We start from the raw sequence: 22,096 nt of genomic DNA on the forward strand, positions 1-22,096 counted from the left end.
CCGAAACAGTGAAAGTCTACCATTGAGAGCGTCTAGTAAGCTTTTATTTAGTGACACAATAACGGAGATAAAAGGTTGGTGGTGCAACTAGTCTGTACACATAGAACAGTCCACAGTTTCTGACTTTGATTGTTATCGCCCAGTTGCAGCAATTGCTGTTCCAGTGAAAACAGACACGTCTGTCGACAATGCCCTCCTGGGGGGCGGGATGGTCTTCATTCAGCCATCCTGGCGCATCCGTGTTGCACATGTGTATAGGCACGCACGTGTTGGGTATTCTGGTACCAGCAGTGCTATTAAAGCAGTACCACGCTGTAACCAATACGTCGTCAGACCTCCTTATAGAGCCAACTGGTGAAGCCAACACGCTACGGTCGGTCTCGTTGTTCAGAGTGTAAGAGCTGCATTCAGAACCTGTACATATTGAATGTATAACATTCTAGGGTTTATTCACTGCATCAAATAACTGACGTAATAAGGAGATGTGGGAAGGGATGCAGCGACGTTTGCTGCTGGACACTAAATAAACAGTAAACATGAATCCAGTATAATTACTGTGAATCTTCCCGCAACTGTCTAGTTCCGACACGCCAATGCTTGCGACTAAAATATGCAGCAAGACGAACTCTCGTGATATAAGGCTCAACAAAAGCATGATAATTTAGGCGATCTCGTTCTAAGCTCAATTGTAGTAGTTTTCACCTATAAATAAGTCGACTTACCGAGAGGAATCTCGCATCGTGGGCCTGTAAAATATGCCGAGCATGCGCAAGTGTAACCATTCAATATGTTGGTGCACGTTGCCCCATACAGACATGGGTTGCTGGTGCACATGTTTGTACCTTCAGGGAAAATAAAACAATAATTTTACTCTCCTTGCTTGTCAGGAGTTGTATCAAAGTACCATTCACCGAATTTTAGCTCCTATATTCTTGTAACTAAAACAGTGAAATTGCTATTAAAATTGCAATCATTTTTCCTTAAAAAGAAATTGTTAATTATTATCCGAGTTCGAGTTATAGGGGTTCTACTGTATGCCCTAAATTCGTTTTTGAATTTTTGTTGGAAAAAAAACAAGGTTGAAAGATCTCAATCGAGTTATGAAAAGTAATGTGCTAAAGATTCCCTCAAATAAATACGGGTAATGAAGGTTTTTTTCTTCTTTTCTTTTGTTAAACAAGATGAATTAATTGCTCGCCTACCCAGTTCGCACCTCTCTCCACTCCATGACAATTTACATGAACAGACGAAAGTTTCTTTGTCGTTTTCAAAGAAACAAGAACCTCCGTTAAGGCACCCGGTGACCCGACAGCCCGGCTGAAGAAAATAAAACAAATAGTGGTATGATATAACAACGACTTATAAAGCGAGAAAATGAGTTTTTAGGATCTGTCCCACCCCAGCTCACCCCCAAGATGCACCTCTCCCCCTCCCCCTCCCCCCCCCCCCCCCCCGGGTAAGAAGGGACGCACTTTCACTTTTTTTGCCAGGGGGATGGCAAAGGATAACCTTGAACCATGCATAATTATAGTGAGGTTACACGGGACACTTTTACCGTGGTAAATGATCCTTTCACCTTGGGAAATTGGCGTGTTCCGTATGACCGGACTTTCCCGAGGTTAATTTACCATAGGAAATATCCAAGTTTACGTCAAAAAGAAGAAAGAAACCGCCCATGAAATTAAGCGCGGTAAATAGCTTAAGTTTTTCGATACCAAAGACAAGAGAGCCAATTTTTTTTCCGCTGTTTTACCAGGCAGATGTTTTATCTGAGAAACAATTTTATCGTGCGGAGATACCATACATGGGTAGAAACTTTTCGACGAAGAAGCCGATTTCAGTTCAGTTCAGTTCAATTCATTTTTATTTAGCCAAAGTGTAATACAATACAAGAATAAAAATACGAATTGTAAGTTAGAAGGCTTATGAAGCCTGGGCTCCCCACAGTCACAAAGAAATAAGTAAAATTAAATCCTCAGAACTATACCGCCCTCATTGTTAAGTGACTCACACGCGGTTGTCAAATTTTAAGTAAGTTGTAAGAGATGTAAAGCTCCTTTAAGGAAGAAGACAAGGCACCGTCGCTATGATAACACCTTAGATGGCGGCGAAATTAAAGTGTTCTTGCCTCCGAGACGAAAACGGTAGTTTTGGTTGAGCAAATTAATCAAAAATGAACGAAAATCACAAGGGTGTCTAGATTCACGAAGCTTTCCTTACTATCTGTCCTAGGCCAGACAAGATTTTGAAACTGTTTCTCATCCATGCATGTCACTCAAGACAGTGTATTACAATTATTATAGCGCTTTTTATAGCTAGGTACCTTCAGAAACGATGTAAATGCTGTTCCGGGTTGATCCATAAGCTTGGTTTCATCGTTTATTGCGTTGAAATCGTGCTTATTCAGCTCGCAATTGCTTTCACTGCCCTTCCCAAAAGCCTCTTGGAAGTTTGTCGAAGTACACCAAGAGTGCCTCAAACATAACTGACCGCACGACATCAGACTCGGAGAATCAATATTTTTGACCGCTTTTCCAGGTAATCGCTTATTTTGCCAACTTACGGTGTAGACAGATCTAAAGATCTCTTCGGCTGTGAAAACTGCAGCGATGCGGAAGATGCAGTATATGACGACTGGCCAAAACATTTTTTTCTGGAACTCGACCTTCCAAGTTGATGGTCATCCAAAAGTTGTCCCCGTTATGTGCGTTTGGGAATATGTAAGGCAGAATTCTTAAGGTTGTTGAGTAGATATAAATTAATTGAAATATGATTGCAGTCAAAAGACGTATGAAATGTTCTGTATCAGCGTCTGCATTTTGGAATAACAATTATAACTGTGAAATTTAGTGGCGCGCTTTTCCTCAATGGAGGAAAAAATTTAGCCGGTATCCTCGTCGCGAGCAAGTCCCAAAATGAGGACATGTGCAGAGAAAATTCAGATTTTGAATCGAGGAGCTGAAATCGCTAACGTCCCAAGTCTCAAGTTACTAAGAATTTACTTCTTACAATTTCTTGTCGTGGGACACTCGTATTAATAATTTACTTAATAAATTATTAACATACCTTCATTTATTTCTCAAAAAATTAGGTATCTTTCTCGGCATGTTAATCTTGGTAGAATGATCTTTGAAGAGCTTTATTTCAGTCATTATCAGTAAACATTATGGTTGAAGAATTTGCGGAAACTGTAGTACCAACGACTATAAAAAGCTAGCTAATTGCTATGCTGTTATAGATTCGGCTCCTTTTCCGAATAAATGTTAATCAATCTTGAGGCGTGTTATCGGTCAATCTCTTCCAGACAACGTATGGACTCGTCAATAGGCCCTTTGCAGCTAGCCATTCACGTGGTACAAAATTGCCATGCTGGAGAGCAAAAGTCGCACTGAGACAAGACAAACAAAGGAAATTACATTTAAATTATGTATTCCTTTTGTTTGTCTTGTCCCAGTGCGACTTTTGCTCTCCTGCATGGCGGTTTTGTACCACGTGAATGGCAAGCTGCGAAGGGCCCATTGTCTCTAAGCTTTAATTCTTTAAATAATTTAGCACTTCGTTATGCTATGCGAGATAGTTTTACCATTGTTGAGGGAGTGAATTATAGAAGTACACGCAGCTCATAAACGGACGTATTGTGTATACCAACTGGGCATCTGATTGAGACGGGTGGAGTGGCTTAGAAACATTTTCTTAACCTTTTTTTCTGTCAAAAATCCCCAGTCGATTTATTTACTTTTTACACGCTTGGTTTGTTATATTAATTTTTTTTTTTAGTAAGACACAGTTCAGGCAGAGTACAGAAGCACTTTTGAACAAAAAGGAATCCTGTTTTTTAATTTAACTTTTTAGTTTCTCTTCAACTACACAACAATGGAAACTGATAAAGAAAGTAGAAAAACTGGCGAAAATGTTCTCAAGTAAATTTAGGCATGGTCACACTTGAGAGGATGGTGTATATTCTTATGCATTTATTATGAAGCTGTATATTGATTAAAACATGAGATTTCTCAAAACTTTAAACTTTTAAGCAAATTTTTGTACGGCCACAGAAAATGGCAACAGTTCATAGTAGAAATTTCTTAACTCTATCGGTACAAGACGATTCATTTGCAATATAATGAACTCCAAAACTATGTTTGGCCACGTTTCAATATGCAATGGCTTTTAAAGATAAACAGTTTTTTGGACTAGTACCCAGTCCCCCATTACAACTGTTCCTTTTATCAGACCTTCTCTTTACAATACCCTGACCTCGCCAAGCACAGAATTTATATTCCTAATGGCCTTAGAGCTGTAAGCCATCAGGGTAAAAATTGAGGCACAAGGAAAAGTGTGCCCATTTCAGTTAAGAGCTTCTTAAGCCGTGAAGGGTCACGTTAGATCATCTGCATATTTTGGGCTAGCTAAGTTGCATGACTCGAGTAACATTGTATGTGTCTGACAAAGTTTCACGCTGCTACTTCAAAGGTTTCCAAAGATAGTCTAATAACTTTTTCACTGAACAAGCGGGAGCCCATTAATTTAAAAAATGACTTGAGTTGCGGCACAATATTAACCTTTAGCCGTAAAAGTAAACACTCTATTCGCCACTTTAGAAGCGAGAAAGAGAGTGGTTGGAGTTAACTCTCGCAAAGACATCTGGAACCGTCAAGGAGGCAGGGAAAAACATTGACCAATAGATGACCCGCGCGTCTCCATTAACGATCCCAGAAGTCTTTGCGAAAGCTTACTCGGTCCAGTCTCCTTATAGTTTCTAAAGTGGCGAATTGAGACTGTGTATAATCTGCTCCTGACGCTCTCAATTAGTGACACAATAACGGAGTTGACAGTGTGGTGGTTTAACTAGTCTGTACACATAAAACAGTCCACAGTTCCTGACTTTAATTGTTATCTCCCAGTTGCAGCAGTTGCTGCTCCAATGAAAACAGAGACGTCTGTTGACAATGCCTTCCTGGGTGGTGGGGTGTACGCCATTCAGCCATCCCGTCGCATGCGTGTTGCACTTGTTTTTAGACACGCACGTGGTGGGCATTTTAGTGCCTGCGGTGCTATTAAAGCGGTACCACGCTGTAACCAATGTCTTGTCGCATTTGTATATCGCACCAACTTGTGCAAATAACACGCTGCGGTCGGTTTCGTTGTTCAGTGTGTAAGAGCTGCATTCAGAACCTACAAATGTTGAATATTAACAAAGCAGGTAGATTAAGCAAATACAAAGCAACGTCAAACGAGAAAATGAAAGCGGACGGTTGAATGCTCACAGGCTCTTTGCAGTTAGTCGTTCACGTGGTAGAATAGAGAATGGAATAGAAAACGTTATTAATGTGTCGGAGCCGTATAGCTTGGGAACAAACCCATACTAATTTGGGGACACAATTAATTGGAATTACTTATAAAATATGAAAGTAAAAAATAATTAAACTACGCATAATATATTATACCCTAATGATAATCTAAAATAACTGAGAGAAGTAAATAGTTATAATGTGCCGAGAGAACAGCTCTTACATCCATCATCTATCATTGAGCTTATATCATTTTTACGAATTCTACATTTAAAGATGTTCAGAGTTTTCGCCATAACCTAGGCCCAAGATACCTTAAATAATGTTTACCATATGTTACAGTATTATATCTAGGAATCGAGGAATCCGAATGATATAGTGAAATAGACAACGATGCTGGAGAAAAGAGCACGAACAGGGGCAAGACAAACAAAGAAAATTTACAATATAAATGATGGGAGTGTGTTCCTTAGTGGTCTTGTACCAAATAAATGACTAACTGCAACTTGCGCCGGTTTTTAACCTTGCGCACGCCTTCGTCACTAAGGTCGCGGTTGTTTTTTGCTTTAAATCTGCCTAACAAAGTGTGTAAGCCGCGAAGTGCACGTATAAAGTGGGTCGCAAGTTTCCAGCAGTGCCAGATCCCTTAAATAAGTCAAACTGTACAACAAACCGCAGTCTTTCATTAACTGCGGGGACCAGAGGAGCCCGCAATCCTAATATCCAGGTCACTACTACACATGCGCAGCACTCATAAAGGCTGCCCGTTTGGACTTACACTGAAAATGAATGAAATTCTTAGAGGGTAATCTAATCGCGCGCGTTTATCCTTCCATCGTGGGAAACTTACGCAAAGCACAGCTTTGGAACAGGAGCGTTTACATAGGGCTCGCCCGCAAATTATTACTAGTTTTTAAGGCATAATCTTCCAGAATTTATTTACACTGCAAAAAAGCTCAATAGTGGGGAAATTTTTAACTAACCCCTCCCCCTCTCGGTACCACTTTGCTTCCTAAGAAGAGGTTTTTAAGTTTTTTTTCTTCCAATTCGTCTCAATCTAATATCAGAGAACTGTTTCTGAGAAGATTATCTCTCAAAATGTCAGATTAAACAAGCAACTATTTTTAATCTGATTTTGTGATAGTCATCATGGTGGAGTAAAAAAAAAACTTACCTGTAGCAACCTCGCAACGCGGGCCTGAGAAGTGTGATGAGCATGTGCAGATGTAACCATTCAAAATATTCGTGCACGTTCCCCCATTCAGACATGGATTGCTGGAACACATGTTTGTATCTGAAAGAAAGGGTTTCTATCAATTGGACGTTTCTCCTCATAAGAGGGATCATTCACTCATCATCTTCAATTAAAGATCAAATTTGTAGATTTACCTTCATGTAGTGGTCTCAATTTATATTAAGGATCAAATGCTGTCTACTCACCTCCTTCACAATGTATTCCACCGTACCCTGCTACGCACCGGCAAGTGTACTGTCCCTTCCCCTGATAGTCACAGGTCCCTCCGTTTTGACATGGGTTGCCTGTGCACTCTACAACGACTTTGAAGAAAGTACAAATATATTGAAATTACTCTCTAATCCTTGTAGCAATCACAGATTAATAAAGTACAGTGAGGCATTCAAACATGGGAAATTCTCTCTCCACCTTTTTTTGTATACCTTTTTTAATGATTTTAATTTAATGAAATATACTCATCGTAGTGTGTGTATAATAAGCTATCTTCTCCCTTGTCTCTAGACAGTCGCTTTCTTATTGATCGCGATGTTATGACCCTCGGGGGTACACGCAAATTCATACCCCTACCGTGGTACAAGGGGAGTTGATGAAATACCTCCCCGGAGGTTTTGATATGTTGCAGTATTTCGAAACGATTTTGCCTTCAGTGGAAAGCCTTGGATCTTCTCAACAAGATGAGGTATATTTTATGGGTGGTGGCGCTGCTAGAGACCCGTGACGTCACCAACAATAGTTGCCATCTTGGATTTTACCAAGAATTATAAATCAGGTTAAAACAGTAAGAGATCGTAATTTTTTCTGTTTGACATGTAAATAACATATGAATAAGCACTTTGTATCATTTTAGCCACAATCTATAATTTTATTGTTGAAAGAAGCTGAGAAAACATGCATTTTCACTCAAAAATGGCTTCACCGCAGATGCTACTTACGACGTCATATCTCTTAACCATAGTAACTGACCACCTCTAAAACTTGTCTCAAAATGCGTGCGAGTTCCAGTGCCAGCGCAAGTGTCTATTCTCATTATTCCTGGAACTATCAGGGGAATGGGTACAAGTCTTCGGCGCAATGATTTCTGGGATTGTTTCAGTGAATGGTTTTCAAGCTAACCCTTAACCTATCATATACGATAGGTTAAGGGTCAGCTTGAAAATCATCGACCAATCATAACCAACGTTTTTCCACCCAAACAAACCCAGAAATCACTGCCTCCAAAGCTTGTACCCATTCTCTCTGGAGTTTCTGAAATGGGAAATTACCTTCCTTTTCCATGTCACAAAATGCATCGAAAGGTTGGTCTCCATGCCCTCCCGAGTCCAACCAGTATCGTCCATTAGGCGCCAGGCCTTCGGATGCGTCCTTAATTTCTTTACACGACGAAGCGGGAAGCAAAAATGTTGAACCTAGAAACGCTGTCAAAAGACATAAATTGCTAATAATGTAAAGTGCTAAGGGATAAACAAAGTGTTAATTGAAAATATTTCATAGTCGTGTTCGTCAAAAATTACGACTGAAATAAGGTCAGCAAATGAAACATAGATTGATTAATATAATGTGGTTCATCGAACTCTTGATACATTTGGAAAAAGGGCGAAGAGCTAACGGTCTACCGAGGTAAAAGCTGCTTGTCGGCACACTTCAACAAAGGAAGATTTTCATTATATTTCATCATCGCCATGTGCATAAAGTAACCGTAAAATATAAACAGTTGGACACAATAAATAAAAACTGCGTCAAACTGTTTTAGTTTCAATAGCGAAAGAAGGAATGAATAATGAATATTACCTTTCGCGTGCAAATTAAAGATAACGTGAGCAAAAACTGTTGTTTACTTTTAGCAATTGCATTATCAGGCAAGATGAATGCCATGGAATCGGCATATACAGTGTTCTGAACAACTTCGGTTTGGTATAAAGCTAGAGTGAAGCAGCTCGAACAAAAATTGGCTATGACTGTATAAAATTGTTTCGCTAGAAATATAGTGGCATCAGTCAAACTTGATTACCGTAAGGAGATATTTTACCAGTAGCAAACAGAATCATAATTAAGCAAACGAATCTTTTTATTTCGTTCGGGGGTAATTATTTCAGGTAGTAACTGCTTTCGATACAAGTGGCAACTGTTTTAGCATGAAACAGAGGCCAAAACGTCCCATCGCATTGTTTTAGTCAATTCTTCTTGCGTTGGGATTCCTTTCGGCTTCTCTCGCACCGAAAGCAAATAAATGAATCTTTGAGGATAGACTGGGCTTATCGCGTGAATTCTAGCCTCCAAAGCAGGCGTATTTTGCAGTGCGAACGATTGGACGTTGAAACTGACCTCTGTACCCCTGGGTCGCTCTTTCGTTAAAAAATAAATTAAAAGTAAAACTGGGCAACTCCCATACATAGCTTATGCGACGGCGTAGATCAAGTTATTTTTAGTATCATTTTTGGGAACTTTTCCCGCAAAAATAGAAGCACCGTTCCTCATGCGCGCGCACGCATCCATTCCAAGGTACGATAATTACAAAAAGAAGAAGTAAATGTTGACAAAACATCAGAAATACTTTTTTCTAGTGTCCGGTTTTTAATGGCTGGTTTGATATTCAAAAATTGCGGGAAAATCTATCTAAAAATAAACTGGTCTGTGAAAACGTTGTTGTAATAGGCTCCTGTCGAAACTGATGAAATAACCACAGCAAAAGTCAGGAAAGTAGTTGTCTTTTGCGTGTATTTAATTTGGTGTTGTTAAAACGAAGATATAAATAATATTCAATAGGGCTTTCTTGCCAATGAGAATTTGTCTACTATCATTTTATGTCGTTATCTAAGAAGTAATTAGTTGTTTATTTGTTTGTTTGCTTGTTTGCTTGTTTACACGGTGAATGCAGAGCCTCGATCCTTTTTAAGTCAGGGTCCAACTCCCTTGTAAGGTATACACTCAAGAAAGGATTAAATCTCAGTTCAGCTCCAAGTTTACAAAAGTAATTTATGAATGTGCGAAAATTTCAACTCACCTCGAAACGGATTGTCCAAGTAAAATGCATTTCGTTTCAGAATAAAATTCAGTGGTAAGGTCGCAGAACGCGTTCTGTTGTTCAACTCGCACAAACTTCCCTCCCTGTAAAAGTTCAAGCTTTGACAAAGTTGGTCATCTTTGCACATGTAATAGCAGGTAAACATGTCCGACACGGCAGCAGATTTGTAGCTATGCCTTTGAAGAAATGCTCCTTGAAAAGATGTCACGCATTTCTCACCACGTAATCCATATGTGTAGACGAATGGAAGCCAGAAAATATAGGGACATGTCTTAATTGTCAGGAAATATAATTCTGACATGGCCTAAAGATAAGGAATTTTGCTGTTAAAAGAGTCTTTTAAAACAATCTACACGTCCACTGCAGTGAAACGGCCGATATCTTCTTGCCGTCAGTTAAAATGCAATGCGTCCATGAGTGAGTACAAATTAAAACTCACTGAGAACCGGCAAAAATATTATCTGCGTTGCAAATTACAAATTATCAATTTCCTGACGTTTCTCTCAGTACAAACATTGAATAAATTTGTTATAAATTTGTTACTGAGTTCCCTTTGCTGCTCGCTTTTTAAAGTGGCAATCACAAGTTAATATTATGAAAAAACGTCGGAACAATATGATATATTTGTGTTCTCTCACCATTTTACTCTTCATTGCATATTGTGCTTCTGTCCTGCAAGATGTCTCTGCGATTGAACCGAGCATCAATAATCCATTTGGTTTCGTGTTTCCCCCAAAACATACCTGTCAAATAAAACCAGAGGTATTGTTCATCGGCCTTTATTTGTCTAACTACTGAGTTTTAAAATTAAAAGCGCAGTCTTAAAACAAATAAAATGTGATAATTGGAAAATGTATGCTAAATCTCTCACTCTCTCACGCTTAAGAACTATCCATTTCTTAGTGTGAGGCAATATCTCATGTTCAATAGTGTAAAAACGAATGCAATTAATGTTCGAGATAATTTCCGGCTATGATTGATTAGTGACCGTATGTAGTATTGAGATGTAAATCCAGAGTTTGCTGAGTCTACTGAAGGGAAAAGCTTTTAAGCTCGGTGGCTTGAGAAATTTTGTTTTTCTTACCTTTTTTTCAGTTAATAGCATGGCGGGTTTAAATTATTCATTATTAGATTTGCGACAAAAAAAATGTATGTAATTCTTAGTTGAAACTGATATGCAGTAATTCAGCTATTAAGAGATTTAAACTAAGCTGAATTTATTAGAATACGATATTAACATCATCAAAAACCGCCTTAGTTTTAAACGAGGCGGAAAACTGGAATCTACGTCGAAATACCGACGATTACCGTTGTTATAAGTAACCGTTTAATCTAATTCTGAATTTACTTCAAAAACAAAGTTCCCAGCATCATTACAAACGATGTCCCTTGTGGTAGAGAGTGGTTTTATTTCACTACCGTAAATCACTAGAGCTGATGAAACAAATATCAAATTTTTATACTGACTCGCCTGCCTTGACCTTGACTATTCAGGATATAAAAAAGCTTTGTTTTTTTTTTCTCTTCCTAAACTCAGTAGTTTTTCGAATATAACTGTAGATGGAATTTTTTTCGCATTGAATCCGAGGCCATGCACTTGCTACGAATTCTTAAATCATATATTCACTTCCTTTAGAAATCTTACTACCGACCAAAGATACAACAAACAATTTGCTTAAAATTTTACAAAAGAGACCAAGTGTAGAACTTGGGTGCTTACCATTTGACAGAAAATTTCGGAAATTCAGGATGAAAGGTACATGGTAAGGTCACTTTTCGGAAATTTTCCAACCGAAAATTGAGGAGTACGTTTTGAGGTAGTCTGTTCATTCCGGTTGGCACGAACCAAACGGAATGTTACTTTCGACACCCCAACCAGATTTTTCTGTCAAATGGTAAGCACCTTTTGTCTCCTTGTTTTTTACTTTCATTTTACCAGCTGTTTAAAAAAAAATTTCTCGAACATTCATGTTCATTTTGCCGCACATGAAAACTGGTCTCGAAGAGTCTTTTATCATTAAATACGTCAAGTAAAATAAAGATTCTTTCGAGTAGATTTCTGTGACTTGTGCGGTCGGGGGCCCTAAAGGCAACGAATCGCTGCTGAAGTTTATACAAACGTTGCTTTTGTGCCGATCATGAAAATTTAAGTCCAAACCCAGAATTACCCTGGGTTATTGAATTCATAGTATTTGTTGCTTTTGTTGTTTCTGTTGATCAACCTTTTATAATAAGAAGTAAGGATTAGAGAAAAAGGTCAAAGAATAATTTACAACAAGCTAACTTCATTATTGATAGTACTGTTTGGAACCATGATTATAGTTCACTTCGTTCATACTCAGATGGGGAAGATTTATTTTAAGTCATAAATTTCTGTGACTCTCCATGTATTTAGGATAGTTGTGACACGAAAAGTATGAATAATACTGATAATATTCACTTTTAAAATCTTTATTTCATTTTAATGAAATAGAGACGTGTAATAAAATGTTTAATATCCTTAATTAGCATTTCATTAACAGTTTAAATTACACTTGATAACTTTTGCATGACATTTTAAACCTATGTTGTGCACTTACGTGGTGTTAATTTGGTATTACGTGCTTTTTAGGCCTTAGAAAAAGGCGGTTTAAGTCTGGAATATGTTTCGAATAGAACGTGGACAATTGTTAGTGTTAATTAGTCTCAGTTTCATTCATTCTGTTTATAACAGTTATATATTATGGCACCTGGTGTCATGAGCATACCCTACACGCGTTTCCATGGCCAGGTAATTTTGAATGTCCTACGTACGTTTTGGGTCCATTCAAGTTCCGTTCTTTCTACTTAATTGGTGGTCATCGAGTCTCAAAAACACAATTTTTTGCTGTGGTCGTGCTCCGGTGCATAATTTCGCTTTCGTTTCTCTCCACAAAATGAAAGGGAAGAAGTGGAAATTTTGCAGAAAAAACTGGTTTCAGCTATGGAGATTAAGACACGATTCAGTTGCATGCAATGAAAAGTTGTAGACTATTCTTATATACGTACAGCCCCCCAAAATAAAGTGCCCTTGCGGGCGGCAATCTTGATTTCAAATGTAACGCGCCTCCCTCATGCTGGGTATAAATATCAGGTCTAGTAAGGCGTCCCATGATCCCCTTTGCCTAGTCACTGTACGGCGCTTTCCCAGTCCCTCTCGATCAATTCACTTTGGCGATTCGCTTGGACCACGTGACCCGAAGCGCTTTGGCCGCGCGGAATAATGAGACCTAGGAACTAGCAACCATCACCACAGAACATTTGATACTCAGTCAAAATGGCCGACCGTAAGGGACGGTGCTCGACCCCCCAACGACTTCAGAAAAATAGGGGACTGTGAAAAGTCTATTCGATGGGATTTTTCCTCTATGTGTAATTAAATATTTGTCTACATCTATAATGACAGTCACACACGTATCATGTGTGTGCTAGTCAGAAATCCAAAAATATTTTTCCCAGTATTTATTTTAAATACTGCGAAGTCTTACGGAACTAATTCTGAATAACTGATCACTACGAAGAGAAATTGCCAGTTATTTCTAAAGTCAGATAGAAAAGATACCGACGGGGTAATTTCGGCGTGAGCTTGGCACGCAAAATCAATGATTCAAACATTTTTTGAGTTGGCTGTCTCTTCCACAACCTTCCCAAGCGATCGCAAGAGACTGGGGGACGAGGCAGTTGAGTAGGGACTTTCCCCATTTTTATCTGTGTATTCTCTCCACCTATTGATAATAAAGTATCACCTTACTATTTTAAGGCAGAAAAGATGAGTCAGTCACGCCATCTCTATAATTTAAACATCATTCGCATTCTTTGAGTAGGGATTTTTCCCTTCTTTATAATCTCAAGGACTTGAGACATGGATATGCTCTCTCCTGTTGATAATGACGTATCATCTTACTATTTTAAGAATAACCTTTGGGTTAGCAATTGAAAAACTGTGGCTAGAAGCTTGTAAATTTGAATATCGGCTGAACTCCTTGAATGTTCAATGCAGATCGTTCCCTACCTCGTCCCACGGTCCTATCGTTTTGTAACGGATCAAAAGCGAAATGAAATTCACTCGCAAATTTTTACACTTTTCGCCTCCTAAAAACGACAAGCTCCAACTGGAAGGCCATTTTTTTTGTAACAAAAACAATGTACTTGGTTTCTGGCGGAATCTCTATGATTCTCTGATTGGGCTTTCAATCCGTTTCTCATTTCCTAATCAACCAAATGCCACAAAGGCTTCAATAAAGTCGAGAAACCACACATAAACAACATACCATGAAATATGTGAAATTTAATGGACGTTTCTTGTCATAGTCACGGATCGCTTTTTAATACCAGTCATACTGTTACTGGCCTGAGTTTGCCACACGATGCGGCCACTTCGGGAGCCTCGGTTCCCTGTGACAAAACTTAAGCTAAAACTAATCGATTTCTATCTTATACGTTCGGGCTACCAAAAACACCTCTCTTCCTAATAACAGTCCCTGAGCAAAAAAAGTAGGTTATTCAAGCTTTTTGAACAACTAAGCAAATAACCTTACACGACTAATCATGGTCTTTTCGACATAGTCATGTCGTCACATGAACTCTGGACTTATATAAATTTGAGCACTTTCTAAGTTGGGTCGAAGAGAAGTCACCAATGGTACGTTTCCCTGACCCAAACAATACTAAAACAATTGGAAGAATGACATGTCAGTGTTTCCTGCGACCAGTCAGGAGAGACCTTACAAGCAGCTCCTACACTACTCTATAAGTTGGTTTTGAATTCATCAAAATTCATACTCGACTCCAAGGCTTACATAGGGGAGCAAAAAAAGAAATGAATTATTCAGCCCTGAATCTCAATTCTCATGTTTTATACCCCAGAGCCACGGAGCCAAGTATGACTCTTAATTCTATCCCATCAGCCTCAGTGTAGGGATTCCAAATATTTTGAACTGAGCTATCATGAACCTTGCGATTTTATTGGCCAGGACTTCCCTCGCCATTTTATCAACCAATCCAAAGTTAGAACACGCTTTCCCGCGTTAAAGGCCGGCAACGTGTTTTTGCATCAATTTCGGTATTAAAAATGTCTCAGAAAGGGGTCTGTCATGATCGACTGGAGTCGTTTTAAAAACTTAAAAGATCATCCCGTAACCATTTTCTAATCTTACGCCATGACCAACGGTAACTTCAGGTCGAATTTCGTCAATATTAGTGGGTGTTTAGAATGCGATAGTCCCAACAGCATTAACTGATCGAACGCTTCGCTGACGTTTTGAATTCTACTGTCTAATAGACCGCAAGTGGTCGTCCTTACTGCTCACAGTCTAACCGTCTATTCACTTGTTTTATCTTCAGGCTTCTCCGGTGTTTTTTCACTGATATCTTCATCGCCGTCGTCTTTTTCATCGACTTTGTCCGTCTTCTTCGCAGGTTTCGGCACGAATTGGTCCACCGCAATCGCATTCCAAGCCGCCAAGATCCAAGGCGTAGCGTGAAATGCGAAGTTAGGAAAATTTTCTGCGCAAAACAAATAGCTGAGTGAGAATGTATTAGACGGGTTTAAGGTGTTTCAACACTTTAACGAACATTTCTCTGTAATGGAAGCATTTGTTCAGGGGACCTTCGTGTAGAATGGAAGAAAGTTAACGGCCTATGCGTTTCGGGTCACGTGGTCCGAGCGTGTCTCGGATACGTCACCGAAATGCATTGACCAAGAAGGCCAATTTCTAATATAGGCAAGTTGACCCCTTTGGGAGCCCTGATGTACACGCTAGGACTGACATAAGTGGTCTTAGTGGAAAAGTGGCCGCAAAGTCTATAATGTTGTGTATTCAGTTTGCATTGAATTGCAAGAAGCCAGGAGCCGATTAAAGAAGCGTACTAACCTTTTGATCTGTCAACCACGAGAGTCTCAAATGCTGGGAAAGCTGAAATTGGGCGACGCGATAGCGCGGTCTGCTTCTCACTCGAAAGAACTGGTCTCATCATGTCATCTAACAGCTAAAAAATAACAGAATATATATGGATCACAAGAAATTTTGTGGTGCTTCAACAGGCATGGTCATCTACCTGAAATAACTTTTAATCATTCTCATTTTTTGGGCGGTTAGAGGGGGAAGTTGTTTTGAAGTTGTTGTTGTTTTTTTTAAATCAAGGGCGTATTAAGAGTCTTTCAGCAACAAAAACTGAGTGTTGGACTTTTAGAGAAAGATTTTTTTGTCTTCCGAAAGCGTCCGCTAGATCAACTATGGCAGCCGGCTATCTTCGACATAGAGGCAACTATAAATATGGTCCTTAACTTAAGTACATACATATATAAATTGTAAACTTGGAGTTCTGTGTGATGTTTTCGAAATTGATTCTATGAATTACAGGATTTTCAACAAATTTGTATTTGACTATATTGGCACAAAAATGTCGATGAGTGCGCTGCAAATGCGGTGCTTATTTAGGACGGTGCTTTGGTTGAGAGAAGCTCTTAAAAATTTCGAGTGAGTTCTTTACCTAATGAAAGACACTGGCAATACTCACCTGAACTATTTCCTTATCCGACAGATCAAACGATTGCTGTGTAGATGCTGCAGATTTAAAATATCGAAAATGTATATAGTTTGTCTAACAAAGTACGTTAAAACTATCTATCCGCGCGCGTAGCATCATGAACTGAGGCCTGGAGCTAGTTGGGAAATTTGTTTATCTTATATGGAAGTAAGGCGTACTTAGTTTAGTTGCACAGTGTGAGGATTGACGCTTTTAAAAGTATTCTCTTTTTCCGTAGCTACATTCCTTGGAATTTTCCTAAAAATTTCTCCCACGGTAATAGTAAACATTTATTATTTAACTTCCCTTTTTTACACCAAAGGGTGTGGTCAGGATGTAGGGTGCGGTTTTAGCTTTGATCAGTAGTTGCTAAGTTTGCAAGTTTTCAGTCGTGTGAACTACAAAGTTGCCTGGCAAGCAGGTTTTTGTACTTCCTGCGTGTCTATCTTTTTCTTCTGATAATATGTTGTTTTAAAAACAACTACATCCGGTGATTTGGTTAGATAGTTCGAAATAAAAAAAGCGTTTCCCAGCGAAGTTGGTATACCTCAAAGTAAAATATATAAAACACGTTAGTTTTTTATTAGTAACTAAAAATATGCAAGCGAATGAAAATTTGAACGGAGAATTTATTAACTCTTTTAAATACTGCCCCCCCCCCCACCCCCCCCCCCCCACCCCCCTTATCTTCTAGAAGAGGGGTTTTTCATATCCGAGGAATAACATTTAAATGTAAGAAACGGAGCAAGCAATGGAAAGTTATCGAATTGTAATTTATATGACCAGAATTAAGACTGAATACGAAGACACATTTGTGTCATGTGGCGTAGTCATGCGCTTTTGGTGTGACCCCTCCAAAGTCCTCACTTTGTTTTGAAATTTGCATTTTCCTGACTGAAGCTGCGTGTTTTCCTATTTTAATAAAAATGTATAATGGTTTATAGTTTTCTAAGGACTTACCTTTTTGTCCCGTGGCCTTCCGCTCGATTTTTGAGTGATTGCTTTTCATCATGTAAATTTTATACGCCTCGTTCCCTCGGGGGCGACTTTTCTCCCTCACTTCTTTAAAATCAGGGAGCGCATTTAACGTGCATCTGAAATTCGTCTTCCACTTGCTGGGAACGGGGATATCGATTCCTTCTCTGTATTTTCCAGAATAAATAGCCCACTGTTTGAAAATTTCACTGTCGTCACTAATACACCATTGGCGGTGCAAACCGTGTTTCCAAGGAATTTTGAACAATCCACGGCTTCGGTCGATCCATTCCACACCTTCGACTTCATTGTCGTCAAGCTTCTGTTTGAGCCAGTCTCGAAAACGCAATCTCCTGGTTCCCGCCGGTTTGCAGTAGTCATGCATTTCGTTTATCATTCTTTTTAGGTGATTCTATCGAGGTGAAGTTCGACAACAGAATCTTTTCTTGGAAATGATATTTCTAAGAACAAACGGATCTCAATTTAATCGGCGTCTGTGCGCTTTCACTTAACAAATCGAAAATGAAAAACTCTGAAGAAGCACGTCTTATTAAACCTGTGTAGGATCTATGAAGACTCAGATATGATTTGCACGCATCGACAGTTGTAGATCGTTCTTAAAATGAATGTTGCCAAGTATGGCCCACCAATATACAAAGATGATCTATTTGTTTATGCCAAAGGGAAAATTCCCTTTTGCAAAGCTAAGGGGTTTTTCCCTCTTCACGTGATTGGTTTCCACGGAATAATAACTTTGTACATCCTGGGTGCAGACATCTGAGTCGCATCAACGGGAATGTTTTTCGTGTGTTAAATTTTTCTTTTCACTTATTATACTAGGAAATATCTTACGGAGCTAATTCAAAAATTACCCTTAACGGAACGCTTCACGGGGCAAAAGCTTTTAATTGCGGGCAAACAATACAGACGTCACGCAATCTTTTTCTACGAGTGTCTTGTTTTTATTTTCCTTGAGACATAAATAATTATGCCCTCCCCTAAAAAACACGTATCATTTTACTGTTATTAAAAATATTCCTTCCTGGTGTCAAAGTTCACCAAACGCCACCAGAAAACATGTAAATCCCTTATTATTTTTGTTCGCTGATCAAATTTAATACGCGTCGTTCATACAATGTCGTGTACAACTGGTTTAATACAGGTGGCTGCCTTCTGTAAATTTCATATAAAATACTTTTATATCTTTAAGCTTAAAATATACTAAATAAGGAATCAGCAATAAACACCGTAAATAGAAAGAAAAGGCAGAATCGACAACAGTAGATCAACTGAAATACTCGTAACGCGAAATAACGCGAATATATCAATGTAAGTGGAAAGGGGAATCCCCCGTTTCTGACACCTCCTCGCTTCTATTAATTTCAATGTAAATTATTCTGGTCACATCGAAGGTTCTACACTTATTTATTGCCTTATGAGCATATTTCTTCAGTTTTATTTTACTTTTTTATCTTTATTTTCTGGCGTGTCCTGAAGCAATGATCTTTAACCCCACTTAATTTTTAGGCTGATTAAACCGGCCTTTAAAACCCTGGAGAAAAAGAGTTTTCGGAAATCAAATATATTGGCCAAGAAACTTTTGGAAAAAAAGAAAGAAAAATAAATAAAAAATGAGTAATGTAGTTATTGAAATGCAAATTTCTGAGCTGTTTGCATTGTGTCAAAGTGGACTGGGCCTCCAGAAGGCATCAGTCGACATAAAATATTTTTAGAATAATCATTAAAGCCCTCATATTGACGAATTTTCGAGCTTTCAATTTAATTTCGTATGCATTCTTTGCGAACAGGGTGTACATACACCGTCAATTAACCAAATCAAATTGTTGTAAAAATGGTTGATTAGCCTGGACTATTTTCCCAAAGGAAAGTAACATGTTGATTATTATTAGGAAGCGAAATCCCCGAGTGAGTTTCTGGCTCTATCTCCAGTTTGCATCTCTCTGCAGAGACCAATATTTCCATATTCCCATTTGATCAGGAATTAGAGAACCAAAGGTTTTCTATCAATCATAATATCACGGATAAACGAAGAACGACAAAAAATGCTCGCAACGACATAAAATCGACAGCTGGAGACAGGTGTGGCCTTGTATTAACTTATGCGAGATGACAAGATTCGTTAAAAAATTTCGGGGAATCCCCCGTTTCTTGCGTTAATCTTATGCAACTTGAAAATAATATGAAACTAATGCTTCTACGTCTAAAAAACATTTTACAATCTTATATCTCCTATTCAACTACCTCGTAAAGAAGACCAGTTTCACTCACTATTCGACACAGCAATAATTAAAACAAATGTTCATGTTTTTTTAATATTGTTTTTCACTTTTCTCGAAGTTGTGAAAGTTTGAAAATTGCTTTTTGAGCCCCTCAGCCACGTCGTAAGCTCTTTTCACTCGTAACGAATGAGCGCATGCTGTGACTCAAATTAATAGTCAGAATATTGGCTGCGGTCGTAGCTAAAGTTTAACTTAAGTTAGTGTCAAGCTACGTGATGTCTTACCTAACAGTGGTTAGTGCTTTCGGTCGACATCGTGGTCACACCACGCAGTTAATAACAGTTAGTTCTAATTAGCCTATGTCAATTTTTTGTTGGTTGGTTTTGGTTTCCCCCTCGCTTCACGCTTGGTTTTTATTTTGCGTATTTATATATGCTCATCTCACACGTGCGAAAAGAAGTGTCACATTCTGATTGGTTGGTCGGTTGTTAACTTGAGACCAACCCACGAACCCTGCTTGGGTATAACTATAGTTAGTCTGTATTGCTTTGGATCACCGAGGCGTAAGTTTTCTAACTATAGTTAGAGCGAACAGAGAAGCGGTCATATTACCGAAATAGCTAACTATAGTTTTCCCCGTCTTAACCATAGTTAGGAGCCCAGATAGTGACCGCAGCCATTGTGATAGAGTGATTTTACTTGAACCGTGAAACAGATACTAACAAATAGTGCAAAATAGCGAAAAGTAAACAAAAGAACACAATAGATTAGTGCGTAATAGTGCGTAGTATCCTACGACCTATTTCACGGTTCAAGTAATAGGCCTTTTTACCGATACCGCGGCCATATTGAATTACTTAGATTTAAGGAGTATTACGGGATGCCCAGGGGGCATGAGCACGATCCGATATACTCGCTCAGTATTTACCTGTGCTTTCCGGACCAATTTTTTTCTTTAAGTTTTCCTAGAAAAAGATTGTAATAGGAAAAAAGATCGTTGTGCTTTGTTTGGATGTAATACCGTAAACGATCTAATAAACGCCCACTCTCAAATAAACGCCTCTTATCTAATAAACGCCCCCCTTACGCTGTTAAGTTAGTATTAAACGCCCCTCTCTAATAAACGAGCCCCTTGAGAATTGCCCCCAAATACTGGGAAATTTCATTGCTTGATTAACATCAGTTTGTGTATTAGGGACTGTGCAATAATTATCAGGAGGGGGGGGGGCTGAAAAACTAGAGTTTACTAGCAAAAACTTAGACAGTACCCCCCCCCCTCCCAAACCAAAAAAATTAGTTCCAACCCCCCCTCTGTTATGTTAAAAATAACGTCGCCCCCCCCCCCCCCTTCCACCACACTGGTAAACTCAAAACTGGACTGAGCTGCCATCACAGCTTCAATAATGACAAACGTTATTATGTAACATCTAGTATCGAGAGGGATGTTGATCGCTTGATTGAAGATTTAGACAAAGCATTTGCTAAGTACCGGGGTGCTTACCACATTGGTTCAAGATCTAAAACTTCTGAGGCCAGAAAGAGAAAGGAGCAGAGAAAAAAAAATCAAAGAATAGGAGATTGAACGCTTCAAATAACAGACGAAAAAGAGCTTGCATTATATTTAGATCCTTGGAAGGAGAGCCTGTTGAACTTTGTTATGAACCAGATATATATGGAATTCAGCAAATCGATTCAGTCGATGAAGAAACATTACTTTTATTCACATCAAAAACCGACAAAGCTTGTTTACGAGATCTGTTTGATTCCCATTGTCTTATGGGGTTAGCTGAAAAACAAGTTCATGATTTTTGCTTTACATAGGATCAGCTCAATTAATTAGAAGACGGGTTAAAATTGATCAATTGTGAATTTGCTTTTCATTTTGATGGAATATTTTCAATAATCGTTTAACAGCTGTTCGTATTGATATTTGTTCCAGTCTATCATGATGCCTGTATTGAGAATCTTTTATTGCGTTTAATTTGATTTACATTTCGAATAAAACTTACGGCCCCCTCTCCGTCAAATGAGTGATTTTACTTTGAGCCCCCCCTATCTTGGCAGCAATTTTATGTAATACCCCTCCTCTAGTTTTTCAGCCCCCCCCCCACCTCCTGATAATTATTGCACAGTCCCTTATGTAATGTTCAATTTCTAGATAAGTCGTCAGGCCCGCAGTCGAGATTCTGTTAACACAAAAACGTTTTAGCCGAAAGCATACTGTATACAGTTACGTTGAGTTTGTTAAAATATGTTACGGGAATAAACGCCTCCCATCTATCAAACGCCCCCTCTTGGACCCCTAAAATTAAATAAACGCCCTGGGCGTTTATTAGGTCATTTACGGTAATCATCGCGTTTTTCCCGAGAAATATACAGTGAAGTTCTATTTTTGCTGGAATAGCGCGCGTTAATACTGAGCGAGTGCCCCTGGGCATCCCATAATACTCCTTAAATCTAATAAATTCAATATGGCCGCCGTATCGGTAAAAAGGTCTATTAAAATCACTCTAAACAAATCGTGGCTAGTAGAGGTCGTGGAGCGGCTATAACAACGAAATTCCAAAATGAGACTAAATAAGATCAGAAGCAATGAAAAAGTTTATCCATGCATGTTATTCGGACATTTTGTTGAGGTGTCTAAATTCCCCTGTTTTTATCCTCACGGACTAAATGTTCTTATCTATTAATTTTCCTTTCCCTCACGGGCTACAATAACATTACACTCGGTGATATTCTTTTGCTTTATGTTTTTTATTGTTTTTTTTCT

The 22,096-nt window shown here is 38.8% G+C and overlaps 2 protein-coding genes across 2 annotated transcripts; both read right to left on the reverse strand.

Moving 5' to 3' along the window:
* Positions 1-3,911: 3,911 nt before the first annotated feature.
* On the reverse strand, positions 3,912-10,296 carry LOC140945746 (uncharacterized). Its single transcript, XM_073394798.1, has 6 exons — positions 10,204-10,296; positions 9,545-9,869; positions 7,806-7,958; positions 6,729-6,845; positions 6,463-6,582; positions 3,912-5,172 (listed from the first exon to the last, which is right to left on the reverse strand). The coding sequence occupies exons 1-6, from the start codon at positions 10,267-10,269 to the stop codon at positions 4,802-4,804; spliced, it is 1,152 nt and encodes a 383-aa protein (XP_073250899.1). The 5' UTR covers positions 10,270-10,296; the 3' UTR covers positions 3,912-4,801.
* Positions 10,297-14,092: 3,796 nt separating this feature from the next.
* Positions 14,093-17,736, reverse strand: LOC140945729 (interferon regulatory factor 3-like). The gene is made up of 4 exons (XM_073394774.1): positions 17,072-17,736; positions 16,103-16,149; positions 15,457-15,571; positions 14,093-15,088 (listed from the first exon to the last, which is right to left on the reverse strand). Exons 1-4 carry the CDS (start codon positions 17,481-17,483, stop codon positions 14,904-14,906), a joined length of 759 nt encoding a protein of 252 aa, XP_073250875.1. The 5' UTR covers positions 17,484-17,736; the 3' UTR covers positions 14,093-14,903.
* Between the last annotated feature and the right edge of the window lie 4,360 nt (positions 17,737-22,096).

The sequence above is a fragment of the Porites lutea genome, chromosome 8 (assembly GCF_958299795.1).
Source record: "Porites lutea chromosome 8, jaPorLute2.1, whole genome shotgun sequence".
NCBI classification, from domain to species: domain Eukaryota; kingdom Metazoa; phylum Cnidaria; class Anthozoa; order Scleractinia; family Poritidae; genus Porites; species Porites lutea.

Coding starts and splice junctions, on each gene's coding strand:
- LOC140945746 (XM_073394798.1), bottom strand. CDS start 10,269: ATGCTCGGTTCAATCGCAGAGACATCTTGCAGGACAGAAGCACAATAT. Junction 7,959..9,544: donor CTTGGACAATCCGTTTCGAG/GTGAGTTGAAAT, acceptor GTCTTTTGACAG/CGTTTCTAGGTTCAACATTT. Junction 6,583..6,728: donor TGGAATACATTGTGAAGGAG/GTGAGTAGACAG, acceptor CCTTTCTTTCAG/ATACAAACATGTGTTCCAGC.
- LOC140945729 (XM_073394774.1), bottom strand. CDS start 17,483: ATGATAAACGAAATGCATGACTACTGCAAACCGGCGGGAACCAGGAGA. Junction 16,150..17,071: donor GAAGGCCACGGGACAAAAAG/GTAAGTCCTTAG, acceptor TTAAATCTGCAG/CATCTACACAGCAATCGTTT. Junction 15,089..15,456: donor CGTGGTTGACAGATCAAAAG/GTTAGTACGCTT, acceptor TGTTTTGCGCAG/AAAATTTTCCTAACTTCGCA.